General features: G+C 37.4%; 3 protein-coding genes across 10 annotated transcripts in view; 2 read left to right on the top strand and 1 right to left on the bottom strand.

Moving 5' to 3' along the window:
• Window positions 1–27,763, bottom strand: part of DIP-zeta (Dpr-interacting protein zeta) — a 182,136-nt gene that overhangs the window by 139,525 nt on the left and 14,848 nt on the right. The window lies entirely within an intron of this gene.
• LOC6627664 (uncharacterized) overlaps window positions 1–27,763 on the top strand; it is a 74,626-nt gene that overhangs the window by 36,833 nt on the left and 10,030 nt on the right. For 4 of the 6 annotated variants that reach the window (XM_070208967.1, XM_070208966.1, XM_032437550.2 and 1 more), the window contains 2 exons: window positions 21,783–21,889; window positions 24,628–24,724. In XM_070208967.1, coding sequence (XP_070065068.1) covers window positions 21,783–21,889; window positions 24,628–24,724 — 204 coding nt within the window. Of the gene's footprint in view, window positions 1–15,934; window positions 16,215–21,782; window positions 21,890–24,627; window positions 24,725–27,763 lie in introns of those variants that run through there. The other 2 variants (XM_070208970.1, XM_070208969.1) reach the window with 2 other exon arrangements.
• On the top strand, window positions 126–4,744 carry LOC138911189 (uncharacterized). Its single transcript, XM_070208904.1, has 3 exons — window positions 126–363; window positions 591–3,941; window positions 4,205–4,744. The coding sequence occupies exons 1-3, from the start codon at window positions 126–128 to the stop codon at window positions 4,654–4,656; spliced, it is 4,041 nt and encodes a 1,346-aa protein (XP_070065005.1). The 3' UTR covers window positions 4,657–4,744.

Raw genomic sequence — 27,763 nt, 5'->3', positions numbered from 1 at the left:
GCAAATCCCCGCTAATCGTTGCGCGCTATAACCCGCTATACGCTATCTCGCTCGAACGAACACTTGCGCGATCAGACTTGTATTGTAGTTCGGCTGTGTGAACCTTGTTGTGCGCTACATTCATAATGTTTGATGAAGGTGCAAGTGCAAATGGAAATGATGAGGCGACATCAGCTAGTCAAGTGGCGGTTGGAACCCAGGCTGCTGTTTTTAAAATAAAGATCAAGAATTTAACTGATCGACTCAATAGATTGTCCTCGGAACTTGATCCCGCTCGACTTCGCGATGTTGATGACTACGAGCTGCAAGATTACATAAGCATGGCATCTGACTTGCAGGCGAAATTTGAGATAGTCTGTGATGGTTTGTTGGAGGTGGACGTGATTATTTCTTTCTTTCATTTTTTCTATTTTTTCTTGTACTTCGTTCTTGTCGTGTCAACGGACAGTTATCAGTTCGGGCAAAGCTGTGTGGTGAGCCGTTTGCTTGCGCATCTGCATACAGTTGGTTGTTATACATAAACGCCGTAGCAAATCCCCGCTCGCCGGGGCACGTAGATGAGAGTTGAGCTTATCTGAAAATTCGCGCAGCTGTGCAGTCGCGCCCTTGCCGTGCGTTGCTCGACTCTGGGTCGCAGTTGCACATCATCACCTCTCGTCTTGCTCATCAGCTCCAGCTGCGCAAATTCAAGTCAACAGCAATCGTCTCTGGCATTGGTGATGCAGCATTTGCGTCCGATGGGTTTTCGGTCAACATCAATGTCAAATCTCGAGTGTCGGAGTACTCCACATGCATCCCGGCCTTGATTGCACCATCCATCACCGATAATCAGCCTGGCTTCACTCTTGACCCTGCATCATGGAACATTCCATCAAATATACAACTAGCTGATCCTGAATTCTTTAAATCTCAGCAAATCGACATGTTGATTGGAGCCAGTCTGTTCTTCGATCTGCTATGCGTCGGCCAGATTAAACTAGCTGCTGGACTGCCGATATTGCAAAAGACTCGCCTTGGTTGGGTGGCTACGGGAGGTGCCTCACATGCTGGAAAATCATCATTCATGGCCATGAGATCAATGGAGAATCCAGATCTGCTGGTTGACTCGCATCTGCAGCCTAATACACAGATTGATGAATTAATCCGTCGTTTTTGGGAATTGGAATGCTGCACCGACCCTGAGTCCTTACCAAACAAGGAGGAACGCGACTGTGAGGCACACTTTCAGGCCAATTTTAAACGTCTGTCGACTGGCGACTATTCAGTTCGTTTACCGCTACGTCTAGGCATGTATCCGCTGGGTGACTCCTATCAACAGGCGGTTCGTCGATTCCTGAACTTAGAAAGAAAACTAGACCGTAATCCACTATTGAAACCCCAGTATGCAGCATTTATCAAGGAGTATCTTGACTTGGGTCACATGTCACTTGTTACCTCAGCTGCACTGGGCCAATGCAAGTACTACCTGCCACATCACTGCGTGCTGAAGGAGGATAGCACTACAACCAAGCTAAGGGTCGTGTTTGATGGCTCAGCAGTTACTACCTCTGGACACTCGCTGAATGATGCACTGATGGCAGGTCCTACCATCCAACCGAAGCTGTTTTCGATACTGATGCGGTTTCGTACATTTGCAGTCGCCCTGACAGGCGATATATGCAAAATGTATCGATGCGTACGAGTCGAACCCGCAGACAGTTATTTTCAATGTATCTTGTGGCGTGAGTCTCAGCATCAGAAGATACAGATTTACAAATTAGACACCGTCACCTACGGCACAAAACCAGCATCGTTTCTCTCAGTGCGAGCTATGCACCAACTGGCCATGGATGAGCAGAAAACTTTCCCTATTGGCTCTGACATTGTTAAAAGAGATTTCTACGTGGATGACCTCATTTCTGGTGGTAGCTGTGTTCAAGAAGCAATTGAGATATTGAAACAAACATCTGGACTACTCGCCAAGGGGAACTTTAGGCTGCGCAAATGGTGTTCTAGCGACACATCTGTACTCCAAAACATACCGGAAGAGGATAGAGAAACGCTGCTTAAGTTTGACGATGGCAGTGACATCACGAAAACGTTAGGCCTCGTTTGGGATCCCGCTTCAGACTGTTTCCTTTTCTCCTTCTCTCCACTGAGGTTGCCCTCCAGACTGACAAAACGGTCAATACTCTCCGCAATTGCTCGCTTTTACGACCCCCTTGGTCTTGTTGGTCCCGTAATAACAAAATCGAAAATTTTTATGCAGGATCTCTGGAGAGAAAGGCTGGACTGGGATGAGAGCCTGCCCGTACACTTAAGCACAGCCTGGGTCAACTTCTGCGCTGATTTTGAGTATACTCAGCAATTCCAGTATCCCCGTCGAGCACTCTCATCAGACAGTACAGTGGAGATTCACGGATTTTGTGATGCCAGCCTAAGCGCTTATGGAGCATGCGTCTATACAGTCTCAAAGTGCAATGGCAACACCAGCGTGCGTCTCTTATGCTCCAAATCGCGTGTCGCGCCTGTGAAAACCATCACGGTACCAAAGCTGGAACTCTGCGGAGCTGCATTACTGGCTCAACTTCTCAGCGAAATATGCCAAATGAAAGTGTTCGACTGTCGGTATTACTGTTGGTCAGACTCTGCCGTGACTTTGGCTTGGATTCGCAATGATGCTTCGAAATTCAATGTTTTCGTTGCCAACCGAGTCGCAGCCATCCAAGAGCTCACCACTGGAATGGAATGGCATCATATTCCCACCGAATTAAACCCGGCGGATATAATTTCACGAGGAGCGCTGCCTAGTGAGCTCTTCCGGTCTCCATTATGGGCCCATGGTCCGAGTTTTCTCAGTAAGGGAAAGGAAGAGTGGCCTGCCTCCTGTGTACCTGTCGAATCCTTACCAGAACTTCGACACAAGGTACTCCTCGGAACTGCAGCGCAACCGGATCTCTCGATTGGTTGCAAGTTCATCAATTCGTTTTCCAAGCTGCAGCGGGTCTTTGCTTATGTTTACAAATTTGTAAATCGAATCCGAGGAGCTGAACTAACCGTTGACCACTTGCATCATGGCACACATTGGTTGCTGCGGTCAGTGCAAATGGCTACTCTCAGCGATGACTACAAGGCATTGAAGGAAGGAAGGCATGTCAAACCGTCTAGCTCAATGGCCTCTCTTGCACCATTCCTTGACGACTTCGGCCTACTTCGCATCGGTGGACGGCTGAAAAACTCGTCGTTGGACTTCTCAGCGCGACATCCGATTATATTGCCCCGTCAGCATCCTGTGACGCGAGCAATCATAGTTTACTTTCATAAACGAAACTTACACGCTGGACCTCGCGCTTTATTGTCTTCGATTCGGCTCCAGTACTGGCCCATTGGCGGTCGAAAAACAGTCTCCAGTATTGTTGCCAAATGCATAATCTGTTTTCGTGCCAAGCCACGATTGGCCGAGCATATAATGGCAGACCTACCAGCTGATCGTCTTAATACATCGTATCCCTTTATGGTCACTGGCGTTGATTACTGTGGACCATTTTACTACAAGAACGAAGTGCGCAACAGGCCACCAGTGAAATGCTATATCAGTCTGTTCATATGCTTCGCTACAAAGGCGGTGCACTTAGAGCTTGTAAAGGACTTGTCCACAACATCGTTTCTAAACGCCCTAAAACGTTTCATCCTGACTCGCTCTCGACCTTCAAGGATCTGGTCTGACAATGCGACAAACTTCGTAGGTGCCAAGAACGAACTAGCAGATCTGAACCGCCTGTTCCTGAGAGACGAGCATGTCAAGGCCGTTAACGAGTTTTGCCTAACCGAATCAATTGAATGGTTGTTCATCCCTCCTCGCTCTCCGCACTTTGGTGGACTATGGGAAGCCGCTGTGAAGACTGCTAAGCACCACTTTTATCGATCTGTTTGCTCTTCCATTTTGGATTTCGATTCGCTGCGTACGCTCGTCTGCCACATCACGGCAATTATTAATTCTAATTCTAATTCGAGTTGGCTGCCAAGCAACAATTTAAAACTTATAAATTCTAATAAGTGCCCTGCGCGGCAAATAAATCCATTTGAAAACTAATCTAAGTGTTTGAATTTCGCTGCACAAGCAGTTAGAATTAATTGGTTGCAAAAAAGCTTGCAACTACACATTTTGGTGGTGACCCCGACGTGATATGAACACGCAACCTTCGACCATTACTTCCACTTTCAGAGCATCCAGGTGATCTTGACGTCTTGACACCCGCACACTTCCTGGGTACAGCGCCATCTTCATCATACATTGAGCCCGATCTAAGGCAGCTTAACTTCAATCGGCTTAATTATTTTCAGCGCGTCACATATCTCCAACAAGTATTCTGGGCCCGTTGGCGCGAAGAGTATTTGACGCTTCTTCAACAGCGCTCCAAATGGCGCACTCCTCAGCCTGGACTCTCCATTAACGATGTTGTCCTTGTAAAGGATGAGAATCTACCGCCGCTGAAGTGGCCACTCGCCAGAGTGCAAGAGCTGATCTCTGGATCTGATGGGGTATCCAGAGTTGCTGTGCTTCAAACTGCGACTGGAGTCATACGTAGAGCTGTACGAAAGCTGTGTTTGCTGCCCAAACAGGATGATGTTGAAAGCCCTTGCCTTCCAACGGGGGGAGAATGTTTGGTCAAGTAACAGCAGAGATAACACCGACGGCTGCGGACATCATCCAACAGCAGAAAATAACAATCATAATTACAGCCTAAGAGCAAATAGTTTTTTTTGCGCGAAGCATAAAAATCAATGAAGCTTACGAAATGTTTACCGCCCATTAGCACATCATAAAACAGCATAAAAAGAAGACAGCGCCATGCACTTTTCTCACGGGCACCTCAAGTGTCCCAACCTTGGACGCAGTGCCTCCCTTCGGTTTCGGTAGCCACACACACGCATTCTGTATAGAGTCGGGTCCTTCAAGTGCACATGCTAATCAGCTGCGGAAATATGAGACGCTCGCTGTATGACATATGTGACAGGCCGTAGAAATAAACACACACATGTAAGACTTCGGTGTGGCATGAAGTCTTTCGGTGGGGAGGGGGTATGCTTATTGTAGGTGCTACAATGTCATCATTTAAAGGCACTTGTGACTAGTTGTACGGCTTACTATAAAAATACTAAGAAGAAGAAGAAGACGAAGAAAAAGTAAGCGGCTCCTTAGCAACTGCAGTGGGTCAGTGCAATGAACTGTGCAGCTAGCGCCAAAGCAAACTCATCTGATCCCACACATTTCCGCAAAAGTTAGAAAACTTAAGGGTACACAATCCAAGCAAGTCAGAATACTTGAGAGTAACTGACTAATAGATACCCTGCAGCAAAGTATCCTAAACGATTGGCGCACTCATCCAAAACTATTACACACTGCGAATATGACAATATAGCTTTTCTTATATTTATGCTCATCAAGCCGTAAATTGACTGTGCTGAAGTTATAGAATATTTGAAACATACCAGATTATAAATATCCTTCAAATGTCATATACAACATTTTCAAAGTCTATAAAATCTGTGAATCGTTAGGAAATTGGTCTTTAGCTTTTAATACTTTATGGATTTCATCTAGTTCTAGAATAGGTAAGATAAGATGTATATCGTTTGGTATCAAACAAGCATATAACTTTATATTTTGCAATATTAAAAGAGAATTATCTGCTGTTGTCACACACATATTTACAATTACGCCCACCTAATGGCTACAGGGTATAAAAATCAATAAGCTGCACCCAAAGCGGAGTCCAGCAATTTAATTATTTATAAACATTTAACTAAATTGCAAGGAGCTGAGCATGTTCTGGAAGAATCAGTACATTGCTGTTGTTGTTGATGTTGTTGTTGTAGGCGTTGCTGCACAACAAATGAAGGTAAAAATTTCTAAGGAATTGCAGCAGGTGCCCGAAGACGGGCGGCGTTTTGTCATTAAGGCGCTGCCTCCCTGGCTATATTGATGTGTCTGCGCTGTGCTGTGCTGTGGGTGTGTGCAATGTGTGTGTATTTTTTTCAGACAATTTGTCTTTCTTTCAATCTTTTTGGCATGCATTACCCTTAATGAACTGCGCTCAGGGTTCGACAAAGTGTGGAACGCTACCTGCATAATTCCGAGGCGTATGAGCGCGCGCGTTCTCCATGGCAATAAAGCAGACACCAGGCAGAAACCAGGCGCTATTATAAATAATTGCACAAGAAAATAGGTAAAAGAGCGCAAAGTTTCTTACAATGTCGCTGAACAACGGGCCAAGAACAATGGAGAGCCATTCACCTGGCACAGTTCTCACGGCGGGCATAAACGCGGTGGGTAGGCAAAAACCGACCAGACCTGCGTTTTGGTTAGGTAGGTAAATGAAAACACATTCAGGAAGTGGGCGGCACAGAGATAAAGCAAAGAGAGCGAACGAGATACGGAAGAGCGATACAACTGAGAGAATGAGGTGCAAATTTGAGTGGATTGTAGATTGTAGAACCGATTGAAGGGCAGACAGTTGCGCTCTAAACACAAGAGCAAATGTCTGTCACCTAATAATACCTACTGGTGTTAAATAGATAAAGAAAAGTAAAAGCCTAGAAACGAAAGGGAACGAGAAAGAGAAGAAGAGTATTATTGATCTGCTGACAAGTAGAAGAATTACAATAATTAAACAGGATTGCTAAAGTCTTAAGGAAGAAAAAGGATTTAAATGTTGGCGAGAATTTGAGAACTTGCCGTTTTATGGAGTAAATAAATAGTAAACTTCATACTATTTTGTAAAGAGAGAAAAAGATAGGTTAGGATAGAGAGGTAAGATATCTCTCAGCTGCAAAGAGATTAGAAAATTGGGTCAAAAAGCACATGGGAAATACACATGGCTAAAAAGTAAACTTGATGGTCTTCCAAGATTTACAACCAAACAAAGAAAAGCGTGAAATCCATAAATAGTACACGCTACCCACCAGCCCGCTAATCATAGAAGCCTCTAACACCTGTCTAACAGACACCTCAATGAACTTCAATGCAAATCAGTCAAAGTCAAAGTCAAAAAACCCATTTGCTAGCCAATGCACAAGCGCCGACAGCGCTAGCTAATCAAAACCAGCTATGAAATTTTCAAAATGCTCAACGAATTTTTCAAAACAAAACAAGTGAAATGCAGCAAAAGCCAACAGCGCAACATCGACGAAGTCAAAATATGATTGACAGGAAATTTAATTGAAGCATTGAACCTGGACCAACGCTACCGACTGCTAAGAGGGGCTTGGCGTGTGGAAGAGTTATGCGAGGTTTATCTACCGACTTTACAGACTTTTACGTCGTTTGTCAACGCTGCGTTCAATCAAATGGAATTTGCTGTACGCTCTTAAGTCTAGACGAACGGAGTTATGATGACAAAAGAGCTGGTTAACTGACGTTTACACTACCTGTTAGCTGAGCTAATTTGATAAGGGGCGGTCGGGTAAACAGGGCGGGCCACATATCAAGATAAATGACACGAGCTTTGACCGCAAACTTTGTGCTGCCTGCATTGGTCAAGAGCTGCACAAATTTTGAACGTACCCTGTTCGTGATGAACATGAAGTGGGGATATTCATGATTCATAGAATCTTTTAAATATGTTTGTCAATTACAAGAATACCTTACATAGATAATCATTTTTTTTAATAAATTTAAAAAAAATGGATTATATATGGATTAAATCTTTAGTTCCAATAAACAAAATAAAAAACGTATATCAAAAGAGACCAAAAACAATTTTTTTTTAATGAAAAATCTTTTATAGAAATAGAAGTTATACCAAAACTTCTCAATGGAATAATTATATTTTTAAGTAAACTGAAAAAAATATCTAAGTGCAATATTTGGTAAAGTAATTAAAAAACAATATTTATATATTATTAAAAATTGTATGTTCATTTTTTTTTTTCAATTCAAGTTAAGAGTTTTTTCTAAGAAATATAAAGTAACAACAATTTAATTTCGATTGAAAATCGGAGTAAACCAAGCACTCCTAATGTAAAACTATATGCTGTTGATTGCAGCAGCTCTTGACAAGTGAACCCAATTATGCTCAACAGTGCCCAATGCTCAGCTGCCATAGCTTACAGATACACGTGGCCAGCCACAGATACGCGCACTTGTCAACCCAGTTGAAATGCTGCGGCATCTTTTGTGGCGCAGTTGACACGAAGTTACGCTTCAGGCTCTAATAAGGCAAAAGTACTCGTTAACATTTGCTCGCAAAGTGTATTCACACCTTTATTTGCACAGCTAAAAGTAGCTGAGAGTTGCGGATACTTTTGCGCCATTCGCTTCCTCAAACTTTAATAATATAAAAGCGCTGAATGTGTATTTGAATTGCTCATCAGTAAATTCTAATTTACATAAACAATTAAAGGCAGGCAAAAATAAAACATAACAAAAACAAAATCAACCACAAGTGGAAAGCAGGCGGCGTGGCGGGCGTAAGTGAAATACTGTAGCTGGCAATCGTGACGCCCGTTAACTGTTTAATGCGACAATTAAAAAAATTATTGCTCATACGCACTGGTGAACGCCTGACCTTACCCGGCTGCCGCCTCAGCCTCCACGCCCCTGTCTGTCGTTCAACTTGACGCCCACACAACAATGTTGTACACTGTCCATAAAAGCAACAACAACCAGTGCTAAACAGCTCTAGTGACAAATAAGTCGTCACCGAGCACTTGACTTGCTGCTATTGTTGTTGTAGCTGTTCTCGTTCCACTTGATTTCTTTATAGAACTCGTTTCTGAGGTGACAAATATACATATTTCTTCTTTTTTTAAGCCAGTTTGGAATTTATTTTTCATGGATTGCAAGTTTTAAATATTTATAACATAATTGAGTTAGGCTTAAGGCCCGCTTGAATATTTGGTAGTCTATCGAGCTATATAAATATACCTTAAGCCTGTTGTTGTGGTATTTATAACAAGTGCTCTTTAAGCTAGCTCATTAAACAGGCAAGCTTTAGTTATTATTACTCGCTTTGCATACCTAACGAAACTTGTTTCAATTGTTACAAAATGTTAAGCCTTTAATTATATTTTGTGCACAAATTATAATACAGTTATTAGCCATAAATAATTTCACAAAATTATATTTAGTGATTCAACAGGAACCGTTTTGCAGTCCAAGGCTTGATTATTGTACGATATATCTATATGTTTATATACAAATTCCATAATGTTAAAGAATTTGAAATAAATTCAAGAATAATGCTGAGTGCTCAGTGTGGAAACAAGAGAGTTTATCCGATTATTTTGGCTATTCAAAAATCTATACATGTACATTTTTACATACTTCCATAAAATGTCTGCAATCTGTTACTCCTTCTTTAAGAAGGAATCTAGATAAATGCTAGTTTTACAATTAGTGGTTAGTTTTACATATTTTAATTAATTTCCAACTTCTTTCTCTTCTCTCTTTGCAGGTGAGTGTTAACAACAAAAATGTCTACAAGCGCGTTTCACAGGCAAGCCAGAAAAGTAAAAAACAAAACAAAAAAACATAGAAAAAAGCTCGAAACATTTTCCAATTCAATGCGCTGACTCCGCTGCCAATAGGCCGTCAGTTCTTATCAAGATACATTCGAACAAGCCAATTTAGCCATGGACAAACATCGATCCCAGACTCGAGCCAGACCCAAGCCCGACTCCCATCCTTGAGCAGGGGCAGCATTTTGTGTGCACTGCAGTTGGGTTTTTTTTTTTTAAGGTGCATTTGGCGCCTTAAAATGTTTGCCAATTTTGTTTTGGGCTGCGATAAGACAGCAAAATATGACAAGGCAGCAGCACGAAATGAATGAATGAATTCGCAATGCAGTCAAAAAAAAAAAAAAGAGAACTGGCCTCCAGTTCTGTACCCCGCCCCCATTTGCTATTTACCCTGCTGCCATGCTGTGAGTTCGTGTCTAGCAAAAATACCAACAGCAAAAATATAAAGAAGACAAAAAATATCAATCCTGTCGCTCGCATGTGTTGCGCTCGCTACGTGTTCATGTTAAATGTCATAATCAGACGCAGTCGCACACAGACAAACGTCCACACACACGCATACACTACTAAAAGTATCTAGATACAAAGTTGCCACTCTCGACATGTTGCATAAATGTAAACAGCATGCGAAATGGCATTGCCCAGAAGGGGGCGTGACCTCAGCACTCAGCACACATACTTAGTTGTAGCTAATGGCTACACAGATACTCAAATACTTAGATACATTTCAAGTTTTGTTTCTTATGCGAATTACTTGAGCTGTCATCAATTGCGGCACGTAAAAACCAACTCAAAATATAGCCATAATTTCTGCAGATTTATGCAGTGGTTCACACAACAGACCCAAAAAAGGCAAACAGCGCCAATAGCATCATTTTTATCGAGCCCGCATGACGCCATCGCATTATAGCTGCGAGCTTGCACAAATATGCAAGGCATTTTATTTTTTTGTTTTGATTATAAAATGTTTGATGCAATACGAAGCAGTAATACACTTCTGTTTGAATTTTTTAAAAGAAAATTTGCGAAAAATGAAACACATTATTTAACATAACAATTACACCTAAAATTAAATTCAAATAATTTTTAATTTTGTTTGAAAACTCTAATAAATAACAGCTAATATTGAAAAGGCTTTGTTCGAGCACCATTTGATTTCGAATATTAAATATAGAAGAATCTATAAAAGCATCCCATTTGAAGACTATCAAATCCAATTCTTTTCAAAATACTTGTATTACCTTCATGGAATATCGAGTTTGTTTTCATTACCAATAAAAAAAAACATAATTTGCATAATATATATATATAAATATGTACACATACATAACTTAGTGATCCATATCAACATTTTCTGCTCTGAGCCCCACAAAATATAATTCAACCATAATTCCCATTTACCCAATTTCATTGGAATACCTAACTCAACGGATATGATATCACTGCACAAATATATCACTTGCTTCTAAAGGGTATTAGCTATACCTACTTTCAAGATAAACTCACACGCCAAAAAGATAAACAGTATTTGGCACTGCCAATCGACCGACACTTCCTGGCCCAAGTTCAAGGGCTATTCTCCTGCTCTGCCTTCTGTATCTCTCCATCTGTGGCACATGCATAAGTTCTGAGCACTCTTTTTTTTTGCAGACCTGGCGACGCATCACAAGCAGGGCCATAGACGACAGCCAAGATGATGTATTTTTTTTTGCCTTTCTTTTCATCTTTTTGCTCATTTCTGAGAAACCAAGAGAACAGCAAAAATTGTGTACCTCTTTTTGGGCATGCCTCTTATTTTATATATATATTTTTTGCCTTCTTGCGCGCGGCAGGATCTTTGGTCGTGTAAATGATTCCGTTGAGGCCTCTGTTCACAGTTCATGGATGGTTCTCATTGGGCCGCCCCACTGCGATTCTGAAATTGTGCGAGTGGCAGCGAGTTTTCTATTGCATTTTAAATGACTTTTGAATGTTCAAATGTGTGTGCATGTGTGTGAGTGTGTATGAGCTGCATGTGGCAGCATTTGAACATTTTTGCACTCGGCCTGACATGCCCAAATATGTGCGCTTGATAACGGTTTTTGAGCGGGTTGAGTGGTTTGATGTATTGCGAGTACCTCTCAAGTGTTGCATGAAGGTCAATGGGTTGCTTTGTTATAGACTGCTGGCTTAAAGCCATGTAAAACAGCAGGATAAGCCAGAAGAGTTCTTGACAATTGGTAGTTAAGCGAGCAAACCTATGAAAAAGCGCAAGAGTACATTGCATATAAAAATTTTCACTGACTACAAAGTTAAGGTCATGTAAAGAATGGACCTTTTTTTATATTTTATTTAATAATGCTTAACGAATAAAATGGATATATATTATTCATCTTCTTCTCTTGAAACTGTCGGTTATTACAGCTGACCAGTTCGTCCAGTATTTCCATGGTTGTGGGGCATCGCATAGATTAGTTTTCTCCAAAACTGAGGATCATCACGTCGCAGATACGTATTTAATTTCATATAGGTTTTCAGCTCAGAGTCCAGGTCGTTAAAGTCTTCGACTTCTGGATACACGATTAAAATCAGACGTTTGTACCGGTCGATGGAGGTAGCCTGAATGGCCATACGGAATTCGAAGCGACCCCAGGATGAGTCCTTAAAATTCTTGGTCATCAGTATAATAATTCTTTTCGATTCCTCTATTGATTTTAAAATGCAGGCCGGAATGGATTCGCCAATTAGCCAGTCGCGTTGATAAAAACAAAGCTTGAATTCACGAGAGCCCTTCTCCAGCTTATCAATGTATTCTTCGACTAGTTCCAAGTCCTTGTGTGAAAATGCAAGAAATGCGTCAATTGTCAACGATGTTCTATTTTTAGCCTCCGGACGCGAAAGCAGCTTATGCACAGATTTCTTTCATAAAGACATATAATAATGGATTTCTTAAAGTAGAAATATGTCATTATTAAAATTATGAATCCAAGAAGACTAAAAAAAATTAGTGTCATTCTTGAATACCCGCAAATATCACTCCTCTTTAAATATAACATCTTTCCAAAATGTATTTCATTGCATTTAATATTTTCACGATCCTCAATCATATTAGAGAAATTGGCAACAAACGATACTAACGGCTCAGCATCGCAATTGCATATCCATGAATTGCCTGATAGCCTAAGTCGTATGGTTCCTGATCTACTGGAGAAAAACTCGAGCACTTGATTATCCAGAGTTTTCAAACTATTGTTGCTAACATCCAAATAGGTTAAATTAGGTGGTAGTTGGGCCACAGTTAAATTTGTGATTCTGTTATTGGCTACATGCAACTCTCGAAGATCAGCATATCCATATAAGGTTGAGTTTGGTAATTCAGTAAGGATTTTGTTATTGAAATACAACGATGCATTACCAATAATTGGGATAGGCAAATCTGGAACCAGTCCACGTGACTCCATGGAAGCGCAGTCTATTTTAAATCTCATTTTTATGCGGTCCAAAGTGCATACACAGCCAACGGGACATGTTTTATTAATAATGTCTCTTTTGAAAATACAATCACTTGAGAGTTGAGTACAAATAAAGGCAGTTGTATTATATTTATAAATCCAGTCGAAGTTTTTACTCTCAGATATGACATCAATTATGCCTAATTTTGAAAAATTTTGAAGATATTGCATTCCAGATAAATCCTCCTTTTCACTTGTAGAATTTTTAATTTCCAAATATTCCAAATTATTTTGTAATGTTTCAGAGCTAAAATGATAAGTTCCCACAGCACAAAAAAAAAAACAATTTAATCTCATATTTTATTTTCATTGTTATGAGCATACATCAATTAACATACCTGAGCCAGTCAAACTGATCTAGGCTTATACCTCTGAGTTGCAAAGATTTTAATTTGGTTAAATCTTTAAAATGGTCTGGAGTAAGGCCAAAAATTTGAAAGTTTTCAAATATAATTTTTGATAAATTTCTCAGACCTCCAAACATTTCTTTATGAATATCCAAGCCGATTTCATCATAAAAATATTGAAAAGAATTCACTTGAAATAGTTCCAAGTTAGGCATGCCTCTTAAAAACATTTTACTTAAAATAAATGTTTTCAATTTATATTTAGAACTTATCAAACTGATAGATTTGTAAATCGATATATGCAGTTCTCTAACTTGTGGTACATTGGTGAAATCATAAAGTTCGCACTTGTTTTCATTCGAGGATTCTATAACTTCAAGATACTTGTAACTTTTCACAATATCATTAAAACTCTGACATTCCCCATGCATTTGCCAACGTAGTTGCCTCAAGTTTGGCAAATTCGGAGTGGTGCGTAAGTCGTTATTATCAAACGCCTTTATACGCATTGAATTAACATGTGTATTATTGCAATTCCTCAAAATGACTTCGTATTTCTTAAACATTTCGCAATGCAGCGTGTTTTGTATATATCGTTGTTTTGCTGCAAAGCAATTAAACGTACTGATAGCTTCTTTATCCAAATAACAAGCTCCCTCAAATTCAGTCAAATAGTACAATGGACAGGAGCACTTGAATCCTAGAGTGGCGCTCATTAAAGTTAGCTCACAAGAACTAACTCCACCATCAAATTGAATTTGTAACGGGCATTTCGTGTTAAATATTAATCTATATACGAAACAATAACTTGTGTAGACTGTGATTGAACTCAAACCGGCATTAATTTTAACGACTACAAAACATATGCAACAAAATTGAATTATTTTCAACAACATTTTATATTCGTTTATATTCCAGTACAATTAGGTTTCACAGTCAAATTAGAACTGAACCAACGACTGGCATACTATATTTCTTATAGAGCAGTTCCCTGCCCGACAACATTTTTAAGAACTGCATATGGGCATTGCTGATATCGTAGCCCTTAGGGAATCTGACTTTATTTTTTTATTAATGTTATTTGCATATATGCAAGCCGATGCCTAGAAAGTTTTGATTTTTTTTCTATAATTTTGCCAAAGCATAGAACAGTGTTGTAATCAGTTTTGTTTTTTAAGAAAATTTAAATTTTTTGATTTGTGTTTAAAGTTGTTCTATTAAAAAACATTATTTAACTCTTGGATGGAAAATGCGAAAATTTATTTTCGTTTTGAAGTTTTATATCACGAGACTAAAATGGGTTCAAAGCCTAAGTTTAATTTTTAGTTTTTATTTCGTTATACTTAAAATATATTTTAAAATATATTTGTAAAATATAACCCGAAATGTGGATTGCGAGACAAGCTTGACAAGCTTGCTTTAGCTTTTGACCCATTGGTCGAAAAACAAAACTTGCTTACAATTAAATCCCAAATAATAAACAATAAATATACATTTTACAAAATTTTTAAAACAAGCATGAAATATTCACTTATATTTTGTTAACCCTTTTTTTTTATTTAAAACAACTTTTGTATTTTTCCTTTCCCCAACATAAAATCATAACCAATTAGTCAACTATTCCTTTGAACAAAACATAAAATGTTTGTTTAGACTATTTTTATAAACATAATCATCACACAGTCGAGATCATGTTATGACACAAAAATCGCTAATCATAATATATGTGTATATATTAAATGAAGATTCTACAGTTTGAATTTCTTTTAACTGATTTAAATGATAGCGTAACTCGAATAGAACCAGTTTACAGGAACTCAGTTCCGCATACATTTTTAAAGTTATGCTGTGCAATTGAAATAACCTGAGCTAACTTTGAGTGGGTTGTGATTATGAAATAAAAAAGGAAATCCTATTGCAATATGCCAGACATTGTGTCACCCGACAGCCACGCCCAATACTTGGGTATCAACGAACCACAAAAGTGAAAAAAAAGAAGAAACTTGATCTTAGTAAAGCGCTATGTAAGACAAGTAAAGTTTATTAGGTTTACTTTTTTGGCTGTTAAATATGCCAAAAAAGCAAAGAAAAATCTCAGACCGTTCTGAAGGTCGCCTTATTAACACATAAACCATAAAAGCCAGTCAAGAAACCAAAACGAAAGAAAAAAAATCGACCATAGGCACATGTTTGGCTAAACACAGTAACAACAACAGCAACGAAAACAACAACAATAGCAATAACAACAACATTATGAAGAACAACAACTACCATTGGCTGCATAGAATTGCCCACATGTGTGTCACGTCACGGCAGACGACAACGACAACGACAACGACAACGGCAATGGCAATAGCTACACTGGTATAGCCACAGCCACAGCTACGGCTACGGCAACGGCTACAGATACAGATACTTTTTTTTGTAGATACTTTGCGTGCTCATGTGTAGAACGGCAAACAGCACAATGGACTGGGCTTGTTTTTGCCATATGTGTAAAATGTTTAGGCGGCTGTGGCATGAAAAATAAATATATATTTTTTTCGCTCAGAATTTTTGAATAGTCGTCAATGGAAGTTGGTTCGTGTCGGTAGAGTTTGCAGCCGCAGCAAATTTTCCTCATTTTTTTTGTCGTATAGCTAAATGTTTGTTTAGCAGCGCATAAGAATCATTAGTGCTGTGCGTGTACGTGTGTGTGTGTGTGTGTGTTGGTGTGTTAAAGAAATTTTAAAAAAGAAAAGAAATTTATACGACATATTGTCTTGAAAAACAAAAGGCATTTAATGCAGCGCCTATAAATTGGTATTTATAGCATAGTAAACACACATCTTTTATAGGCGCGCGTGTCATGATTTTATCAACGGACTTTTACTGGGTAAGTTACCAGATAGCGCGTATGCCACATACCATCAGGCAGATAGTCGTATTTTATGATGCTTTAGTTGATTTTCAATTACCGTTGGGCAAATATTGAACAATTTGCCAACTTCACACATTGTTTCAACATGACTTGTTTGGAAATTGAATTTCATTCGCTGCACAGTCCGCTTTTTTTCGCAGATATTTCTTTGACTTGACTTTTCATAGCAATCATAAAATGTTTTTTAATTTTTCTTTTTATTTATACTGCGCGTTGTTTGCCTTTTGATGTCGGCAACCCAACAAGCTATCCACCTATCCATCCTACCAGCCAGCCAGCCAGCCAGCCAGTCATCCAAACCAACCAACCAGGCAGTCATCCATCCAACAAGCAGTCATAAATACTTGCTGTGCTTTCAAGTGGCAACAATAAAAATAAATAAAAAAAAAAATAAACTAAAGTAAAATAATAATAAAAATTATAAAATGCGACTCCTACGCTACCTTTGAGTTGCCATTTCCCCTACACCCAAAACTCCTGCGCTAGTCGCGTAATTTTCACTTCGCTGAGCTGAGTTTTCCCCGCGTTCTTTTCACTGATTTTTTAACTATTTTAACCAAGTAGTTTGTGTGTAAATGTATGCCTAATTAAATTACAAAAGCTTTTTCATTTTTGTACAAAAGTCATTGACTTTGGGGTCGTTAATGCAATTATTTCAAATGCCGCTTTTCGTTTAAAAAAATCCGAGCAACATATTCATCCAAAAAATAAAGTTGTTGAGTATAATTATTCTACTTAAATTACACAAAAATATATAATATCAAACGGCTTTCCCTCATCAGTCCATCCGATATCTCATATCTAGCATTGTATAAAATTTCTTATCAACTTGCACAACTATTTTCTTGTAGTAGTAAATACATATAATGTATGTATTTATATAGTTTTTGTTATGGGTATTTAAAGATATTTGCTATCTTAGTGCAAACAACATTTGAATGAGTTTACTTTTAATTAACAACAAGGTGCGGTGCACACTCAGAGATACTATGCGGCATAGCTATAAACAAACTTTTAGATACATATTTTAGCATATCCGTTAAATTTTTTGATAAAGAGCAAATAATGCGCAATGATAAGCAGATAAGCAAATGTACCGAAGGAGTTTTTATGCCACATTTTGAATGTTGTGAAGAGCTCTCAGTTTATTTGCGAGCAGCGCTCTGTGCCCCTCTCTCTCTCACTCTATTTCAGTCACTTTCGCCACATCTGTGAATAAATTTTTCATAATTTTCCCGCGCCAAATAAAATATTATATAACTCCAATGGCTTAATGCCCCCATTTTCATTGCATTTTATGTCAGCTTTTTGTTGGTTTGTGTAAATCCAACGAGTGCAGGAAGCTGACGCGCTTTTGCCAGCGAACAAGTTGAAGTTTTATTATTTATGCTGCGGGCGAGTTTTTTGCCTTTGGCTCAATGATGTATTCAAGACGCCGCCAAAATTGGCACGTAAATGTCTGGTATTTTTTTGTCTTTTTTTCAGGTATTTTCCTTCTTTTATATTTATTTTGATTGCAGTCAGTCTGTGCCGCTTACATAATTACCGGGTCGGGTCTGGTCTGGTCTGGTCTGGACAGACTGGCCCCAACCTTTTATAGCGCACTTTTAGTGGTTTTTAATTGGATTGGCATACAAATAACTCAGCGCATTGAATGGCCCAGAGTTAAGAGTTGGAATTGGAATTGAAGCTGCTATTGAGGCAATAAAAATGGGCTAAGCTCTCGACTAGAGTCGTGATGCCAAGATCTAACATCTCATTCTAAGCTGCCCACAGGCGTAATGTCATTCTGAGAGGGTCGTTTGTGTATATATGCCGCATGCAAATTAAGTTTTTAATCAATTTTTCCTTTTTTACAAAATATTTTTAAAAACATATTTTATGCTGTTGTTTAGCTTTTTAACTGAAATATTTGTTTATATATTTTCTATAATAAAACTATTTGCAATGGAAAAGCCCTCCTAGCCCTGACCCAGATGCTGCATTTTAGTCTATTCTTACGAATGAAATTCTTAATTCATTTTAATTGATGCTGTTTATACAAAAGCCCAAAGCAGATAAATTCCGTATAATTAAACTCAGAATTAATTGATTGCAACCAAACTTACAAATTGCTTAAATCTATTTGAATATTAATCCCTTATAAATTATTAAAAACTATAAGATTTAGAAAATACCAAAAAATGCAAGAGAAGATAGCCGCAAAAATGTTAATCTAATTTTGATTAATTATATATCATTTAGCCAAGGTTATCTACTCAATAAACAGCCCTCGCATTGCATTTTTCAGTCACTTTCGAGCACACACACACACACACACACCCACCATAATGCGCCGCCAACACAGAACTGTGGCAAACCTTTGGCAGATGCTGACGCTCCTCTTTCGCGTGGATTCGTCATGAAATGTGTTTCTTGTGTTAGCTTTAATTTTTGGCTCGAATTCAGTCCAAAACTGAAGGCGCAAATTTTATACTGCTCGTATTATTGAGTAATTGTGTCATCATCAATGATCATCTATCTGCAGCCGCGCTCATCTGCTCATCTTGTAAATTTCAATTTATGGTTGCGCAACTTGATTGATTTATGACAGATATTTTGCCACACTTTAAGCCCTTGGCAAAGTGAAGAGTTGCAGTTACAGCTGCCTTTTGATTTTCAACAGCTTTTGGCACACTTTTGCCCATAAAAATAACTCATATCAAGCCATAAAAGCTAAGTTCTTGGAAGGTTTTACAGCTTCACAGATGCGTGTTGAACAATTATACGCTTTATTTCCGCTCCCAGTCGCGCCACATGGGGCACACACGAATAAACAAGAAGAACAAAGCTGGCAAACAAAAGCCACAACAATTTTTGATATGCTTGGCCATAATTTACATGCACAGAACGTGACGAAAATTTAATTTTATTTTTTTATTTTTCCACTTTTTTTCTTTTCAAATTTTTCTTTAAAATAAAAGTTTTTGTTTGGCTTTTTTAGTAAAGGCTGTCATGGATTTTATTCTGTTCGAATTTATTTATGTGATTTTTTTTTTTTAAATGGCTTCGAGTAATCAGCTGATGAAGGTGATAATGAGTGGAAAGAGGTCAAGCACATTTAAAATTTATGAGCAGTAATATAGTGTAAAATATTTATTACTAACATATATTTAGTTTGTATTCAAAACAAATTAGAAAATGATTCAGAAATATTTGCAAGTAAAGCACTATAAATTTCTCTTAAGATATATATATATATAAAAAATTGGAAAGTAAGCTTTATTTATCAATTAAAAAAAACTTTTATTAAGTTATTTTTATTTATAATATTGAGATATCATATTTATTAACAAAATACTAATAAATATTTTCTTAATAATGTAATTCTCATATCGTTTTACTAAACTATTTCTATTTAAATTCTGCGAAACGAACTTTAAAAATTCTCAATTCCTATGCAAACTGCGCCAATCAACATTTAGCCAAATTTAAGGCGAAATTTCGACAGCTTCTATAGCTTATCTCTGGTATAGAATATGGATTGACAGATAAATCAGCGGCCATGTATCAGATGGCGGACAACAAATGTCAAGCATTAGGCTGTTCATTATAAAGCCATAAAAAATGCTAACCAATGGTTAGTTGCGGCTACCTCCGTGGCACCGTTTGGCTCGGGGCGTACAACTTAATGATATGCTTATGGCCAGTGCAAACTAACGTAACGAAATCAATCAACGGGGCAAAGCGGGGCGCTAACGGGCTTTCGATTTGACAAAAAAAAAAAAAGCATGAATCGAAATACCAAAAATGAATTATCGCCGGGTAGTAGGCAACGGGTGCTAAAGGCCATGCCGGCTTGATGCCGTCGCATCAATCGCTTTTATGTATGTATCTATATGTGTATGTATTCTGTAGATACATTTTGGCCAAAAGTATGTGAATCTCGAATCTGAGAGAAATGATATCATCAGCAAAGCGCTCGCTTAATTCGAAATACTTTTTCAAGCCGATAAATCTTTGACACGCTGTATTATTTTGTATTTTATTCTCCGTTTCGGTTTTCAAACCCAAAATAAAGATACTTTTCGGTTTTTTGTTTTCTGCTGTGCTACGTCTTTCGCTTATCGTTGCCACACAATCTAAGTATACTCTGGCAAGAAGTTCTTGCCAGTTGCTTTTGCCAGAGCATTAAATAAGGTTCTGGCCAAATTAACGGTAGTCACGTTTAAGCGCCCAGACACAAACAACAACAAGAACAAAAGGCATGCCTTGGCTAACTTCAAATTCAATATGGCAAACAGGCGGCAAGGAGTACGAAGGCGGCGCGGGGCGCCCAAATTCGACAAGAAATTGTGCGGGTAATTTTCTCTGAGGGGGGAAAATGGGAAGCGCTCTGTATAAGAGGCATTCGAAACTTAATTTAGCACATTAAAAACTATTGTTCAGCTCGAACGTTTCCATGGACTGAGTGGACTTTGAGGTTGTCTTTTTTTCTTCTTTGTGGGTAGAAACGTGCAGCAGCCATTGAGTTTAATGAGCAAATGAGCTTCGACAGAATTCTTGAAATTGGGGCCATTTGGTGGGCGGCAAACTAAATTCCCAGTTAGCTGATATTTTTGGAAAACTTAGGAGTTAATTAAATTGTATTTTAAATAAGTAAGACAATACTTAATAAAAATTTAAAAAAAAAATTTAACCAGATATATAGAGTTCTTCCCTTTAATAAAGCTAGATCGGACAGGCTGACCTAGAGGTAATTGTAATATATATGTAATTGAATTTCTGGCAGAAGTGTTTACAAAGTTAATAGATACTATTTCATAGATGCTTTCGCTTCCGTTTCAACACTCAAGCGTAATATTGAATTATTTTCAGCGAGTTCATCACAATGCGTAAGCCGCTAAATTATTGTTTATTGTTAATTTAAGCGTAAGCCGCAAAGATTAACCCAATATATAATTGCCTACATGCTCCAACTTAGCCAAACATACGCTCACATATATATTCACGAATATTATTTAACCAGCTACGAAGCATTTGTTAATATAAAATATTATAGCACAACCCGCTTGATAATAAATTGCATTTATGAGCAAACCAACAACAACAAACCACACAACAAAAAAAAAAAGGAACATACACCAAAATGGAATTTATGGTGCAGCAGGCGTGTCTCAAATGGGGGGATGCTTGTCCGCAGGGTTTGGGGCTGAAAAGCGGCGCAAGTGGCGGCTTTTTAAAGCAACATTAATCATAGCTCATGGGAGCCAGACATAAAGGTTCACGGCGCGCTGTTGTTTCTGTTATTGTTGTTTAAATTATTTAAAGTGCCGCAAAGTGCAGGGGCCAAAGAATTATGACAGCCACTGCGACTGATAGCAAAAACAGCTGAGACGCTCAGAAAATGTTCTATCATAAATTAAGCAAATTTGCAAAATCAGCAAAAACTAACTCCTTCTCCAAATGATAGCGCACACACATAAGTATATATATTATATATGCGTATTTTAATCAGTTCTGTTGCACTTTTATCTTTCACAGCAATCGCTGCTAGCGGGTCGCATACCTGTGGCCTCCATGACGGGACCCATTAAACGCGGACTACTCTTACAGCAACGGGATCGTCTCTTCTCGCGTTGGAAGGAGAGGTAAGATATACTTCCGTATATACAAATATCTTTATAAAAATGAAATAGTCATATTTTGGGACAAATAAAACCAGATTTCAAAATATCTTCTCTGGAGAAAATTATATTTTAAAGTTTCAGTTTTATAATTGAAATAATAATTTGTTAAAGTTAAATTATATTTTTTTAAGATGAGTTACGGATTTTCCTTAGCAAAAATCATATAAATTATTATATTGTAGAGGGTATACAATTTTGGCAAGATATGTGTATCCGACACCATAAAATATATATATTCTAGATCTTTATCAAGACATATAAAGATATAGATATAACTGAGTATATATTAGTTTTACTAGGCTCCTCAAATATATGCAAAATCTTTTCAACATCGGACAACACATCGTATAGCTCTGTCGAAAAAGAGTTTGTTGTATGGCAAAATATTCTGGTTTCTGTTGTATAAATAATATTTAAATATCCAAGTATTAACTTAGTTCCATATTGGATCGGCATTTTTATATTTTAATTGTACTCACTACATTTTCTAGAACTATAATTTCTCAGTTCTTTCAGTATGAAGTTAGACTTAGACAGTTATAATATAAAATATAGCATAATTCTCTATATTAAAGTATAGTATGTATATGGAACTATTCCCTAAATATATTAAAAATTCCACTACCTATTTCTGCGATCTTAAATATTTGTGCCTAGTTAAAAAATATGTCTTTTTTTTCGCATAGTGTTTAAACTTTATAAACCTTTCAGCATTTTCGAATATACCTGTGCAAAAGAGTGTTAAATTTAACAACCCTCTCGAGCTGACCGGGCAAAAATTATGCAAATATATTTAACCAGGGGTTGTTAATTGCAAAAAGCGCATAATTGACAGTGGCTGAAGTTTGCTTTCATATTGGGGACTGCAGATAATGCAAAATGTGAGATGCAAATTCAATAGGGGTATGCAAATGCGATTGCGAATGCGAACACGAATGCGATTGCGAATGGGTCGGTCTAGTGATTGAGTGGGTGGCAGAGAGGGCATTCAGGTCTCTGCTTTTGTTTTTGTTTGTTGTATATTTAATTGAAATTTAATTATGTTTCTTTCTCTCTCTCTCTGGTAATTACGTTTATCGGCATATTTTTAATTGACAGTTAATAGCCACTAAGCGCAGCCATCAATTGCGCATATTTGATCTCGCCAACTGCATGGAAATTCCATTAAAAATGATGCCAATTAGATATTTGATGCATTGTTTCGGCTGTTTTGTCAAATGTAATGCATAATTGATATTTTCGAAATTTGGCTAGTTGCAAATTAATTTTAAACATTTTCTTTATGTCGGTTATCAACCCAGCTCTTGCTTTTACACTACTGTCTATATCAATCAGCATACCCAGCCTAGATATTCTTACATTGCTTATCCATATTACCTGTCGAAATACCTCATCCATCATAATTATTATGTATCTACACACACATCTGATAAATTGTCTTATATGTAATTAAAGCTTTGCTTGACACGCATTGAATTTATTGCTTTTATCAATATAATCATATTTAACCTGCTTCCGCGAAACCAAATTACAATTATTTTCAACACGATCGTTGCTTTTTAGTTTATATGAAAATTTTCAAAAAATTCTAATACTATTTTTTTAGCATCGGCTTGTTTTATTTCGTATTATCGGCCTGTACTTTCATTTGAAATTTCTTTTTCATACCGCTCATTTACGTTAGTTTGGATTGTTCTACAATTCACCCGTTGCTTAGCCAATTTTTTTACCTTTTTTTTCACATTAGCTTCCCTCAGTTTCCAGTCATTAAGTTCTTGCAATCTGCATACCAATCGTCTTTACTAGGTTTCATGCTCCAAGCATTTAGCAAGCTTAACTAATCACTGCAGCTTCATTTTGTTAACCATACCCAAGCAATTGCTAAGCAATTACTCAAACTCGGTACGAAAGCATCTTACGGCTTTGCAAAGAGCTTACAAAACATTTAACGTCTCGCCTTAACTCAATTTGCTTGACCACGTTAATAGGCAGCTGCGAGTGCCAAGAACCCAAAACTCAACCAACTGCCAAATGGGAAGTGAGCAATTTGGCAAGAAAAGAAGTTGCCTAAGCGAAACACGCTTTTTCAACAGATCCGTAAATTATTTGAGACCACCTTTTGAAAACTCGAAAAACAAAATTTTCATTGCCTTTGCCAGAAACTTTTGGCCATAAATAAATCGATGGATAAAGTTGAAGCAGTCTATAAGCAAATATCTCTTGGCATGCATTATTAAGTTTTGCCAAAATAAAATTTATACTTTCTGAAAGGCAAGAAAAATAAATAAATGCCAAAAGCATATTAATAAAAGATTTCTCACTGCTGCGACCGAGACGATAAAATATTATTATCATCGTCTTATGAAAACCATAAAATGTAAAGCAGCTTCTGAGACCGAGTTACTCAAGTGCTTTTGGCTTTGACTTCTGGTATTTTTTTTTTGCTTTTATTTTGCCGCATGATTTATTATTTATTAATAAAAATTGTGTGCGCTACGGGTGGCCTGTTGAAGAGGGACAAGTGTGTCTAATCTTGGCCAATTGTTGCATTGCCAATTGTTGAACTTATTTTTGCTGAATGATAATTATTGAATGATCATCATTATTATATTGAAGCAATTGACCTTTAAAACGGAACCTTAAATATAACCAACGATGAATTTTTTTTTTTTATTTATTTATTATTTCTTTTATTGCAGATACTTTGTGCTCACCCGCGACTATTTGCATTGCTTTCTACGTGCCTCCGGCTCGGCCAATGAACGTGCCTCGGATATGGGACAATTTAAATTTAAGGTGAGCAAACGTTGCCCAAATTACTAATAATACAATATGTCAAAGGTTACGCTCCCAAAATCCAGTACAGAACAGGTTTAAGTAAAAAATGGATAGTTGGAGATCTTATTTATAACTTCCCTCTGTTCATAGTTCGGCGACTCAGTGTATTAAGATTTATTAAATTGAGAAAAAAACAAATCAAAAGAACATACTCTACTCTGGGCAAATACAAATGCTAAATTTAGCTAAGGTTCTATTTAAATCTGGCCAAATGAATAACAGATTTTGAATTACCATTCTATTAACAAACATTATAACAGAGACAACTATATATAACTGCAACAAATTTGAAGTTTAATAGAATGTACAGTCAATATATGATATATATATATAGTCTATCGCCAGCTGAATGCATCAACGATAGCCACAAAATAATAATAAGTAAATAAATAATTCAAAATGTTGTTTACATCATGAACTTGACTTACTTTTACTTCTTTTCAAATACTAACGTTACAAAATAGGCAGGCAGGGGTTTAGTGACGTCATAAATTCAGGAAGTTACAATAGACTTTGCCAATACCCTATATTTAAGTGTAAAACTTTTATTGGCGCACATATCTCTGTACATCTGCAGCACGCCCCTCAATTATCCAGAGTTACCTCAGTGGGGTTACCTCAACAGTTTGACCAAGTTAACAGGCAGCACAGCCCGAGCAAAAAGCACACATCTCATGCTTATTTACTACGCATTGTAAAATTCTATTACCACAACGAGATTTATGCCGAGCATTATGACAACTACGAGTATAACTTTGTCATACTTATGAGAGTTATAGCTATGCAGGGGTACGGGCAGAAGCCAGGGGACAGGGTGGGGCGTTAACTGTGCGCTTTATGTCCCATATCAGACATCAGGACACACCTTGAAAAAAGAAAAAAAAAAAAAATGAAAATAAAAACAAACTCAACACAATACAACAAATGCTTATAAATTGAGTCCCCACCGTGGCTGGCTGACACATAAAGTCACGTTCTGCAGTCTTGAGGTCTCCCGATAGAGATCTTTTATTAGGAGGGGTAGAGAAACTGAACTTATCGATGTGCAAGACATATGAGAAATTCATGCATTAGTTAAATGCTTTTTGCAGTTTACCAGCAAACTTTGTTTGCACTTGGCGTTGCGCACAGTTTCTCATTAAAATAGCGCGAATTCCAACAACATTTCCCCTACCTACTTAACAAAAATAAACAAAAAATAGAAAAAACTTCATTAGAGCGCCGGCAAGTTTTGGGCAAAACTCAACTAATTGGCTAAAACTTGCAGCTACTGCATGTTAATTTGCCTAACTATCGTTTCGTCCCACATGAGCCTGGCCCACTGGCCCAACTGCAGCAATTACCACCCCAGCCCTGCCCATGCCATGCAATGCCGCACAACTTTACCATTAAAACAAAGCAAATACGAGGCTAAAAGGCAGCTGGAAAAATTCAAATGCATAGAAAACAGGAAAAGCAACAACAATAAAAAACACGATTGTAATGAAATTGTCATTGTTGTTGTTGTCGTTGTTTTTTTTTTAACAAATAAGGAAAATACACATAAAACTACAACAACAACAACAACAACACAAATGCCACTTAACATGCACAGCAACAACAACAACAACCACAGTAAAGAGATCATGGGAAATTGCTTTTATTTTCATTTAATTTAAGTTTTTTCTAGTTTTATTTGCTAGCTTTACCGCTTAAACAAAAAAATCTCTGCAAAAGTAGCATCAATAAATAGCTGGCAGTCACTCTTGTTTACAGTTTAATTTAAAATTAAAATAAATTTCTAAAGCTGCAGCAGCTAACATTTTGTTTATTGCGGGCAATTTTCCAAAATAAACAATTCAGCGAACAGCAGATAATCAAGGTAAATGAAATTAAATGCGAAAAAGAAAAACAAGCTGGGAATTGTGCTCAAGTGCTTAAAGCGACAAATTGCAGTTAAATAATGCAAACAGCTCCTTAAATGGGTATTACGGGTTTAATTTAGCCATGAAATGTGGGATACGCATCTAAGTATAAAAAACTTGCCAAATAATTGCAGCCGTGTTCACACGCTCCATCAAATATTTGATGCGTGCTTGGGAAGCTATTTTCTTATATTTAAATAAAGCTTTCTAAAAATATAAACTTAAATATAATATTTTTCATAGTAAAGGCTATAATATATATACCTATCTAAAATATTATACAATACCAAATTATTTGACCTTCTTTTGTTTATTTTCCCCGACAAATAGTCACAAAATATACAATCTCGTGTTATCCCAATATGATGACACGTGTAAACTGAGCATTATCTCTCACATAGTTTTTCCCCATAAATTAGTTTTTGTTATTTTCGTGATTATTAAAATTGTTGCACGCATAACAATAAATATTACACCTGAGAGACCTTCAAATATCAAAAATTGTACCAAAAATGGTCTTCATAAGCTTAGACACCCACACTTATTAGCAGAGACAACAACCAGATAAACGAACCATGAACAAAGTCAAGTCATTGAGCAGAGAGGCCACACGCTGCCTTCCTCATTAGAGGCCTCCGGGTCGGCGACTTTTTGTAGTCCATAATACTCTTACGCTCGATAAGTACGTTTACTTTGACATTCATTAAGACAACATTTTAAAGATCTTAGCGTAAATTTGGAATTATATATTACACTATTATATATAAGAAAACACATCAAGAATTTCAAAGGCTACATTTTTTTGAACTATATCGCTTAGAGAAATTGAAAAGGGCATAAAGTACGTTAAGTTAATATACAAAAGCGCCAATTGGGATTTTCTTATTTTGCTCAATCTTGGATATTTAATTCAGAAATTGTTCTCAAGTCAAAATAATTATACATAAATAATTAATAGCCGGAAACAACCCAATAATTATCAATTTACTCTATAGGATTTACTGCTATAGGATTCTTTACTCGTTCTTTTATTTTCAAAGTGTACTCTTATACTCATGTACATTTCGTCGTTTCTCTGCTCGGTGGCAATTGA

The sequence above is a fragment of the Drosophila virilis genome, chromosome 4, assembly GCF_030788295.1.
Source record: "Drosophila virilis strain 15010-1051.87 chromosome 4, Dvir_AGI_RSII-ME, whole genome shotgun sequence".
Lineage (NCBI taxonomy): Eukaryota > Metazoa > Arthropoda > Insecta > Diptera > Drosophilidae > Drosophila > Drosophila virilis.
The sequence above is the reverse complement of the archived record's forward strand: the minus strand, read 5'-3'. Positions and strand labels throughout refer to the sequence as shown.

Bases quoted from the DNA above. Each gene is read 5' to 3' on its own strand.
- LOC138911189 (XM_070208904.1), top strand. From the start codon at position 126: ATGTTTGATGAAGGTGCAAGTGCAAATGGAAATGATGAGGCGACATCA. The intron at 364-590 runs GTTTGTTGGAGG...AAATTCGCGCAG, and splicing joins ATTTGAGATAGTCTGTGATG to CTGTGCAGTCGCGCCCTTGC. The intron at 3,942-4,204 runs GTACGCTCGTCT...TTCCACTTTCAG, and splicing joins TTTGGATTTCGATTCGCTGC to AGCATCCAGGTGATCTTGAC.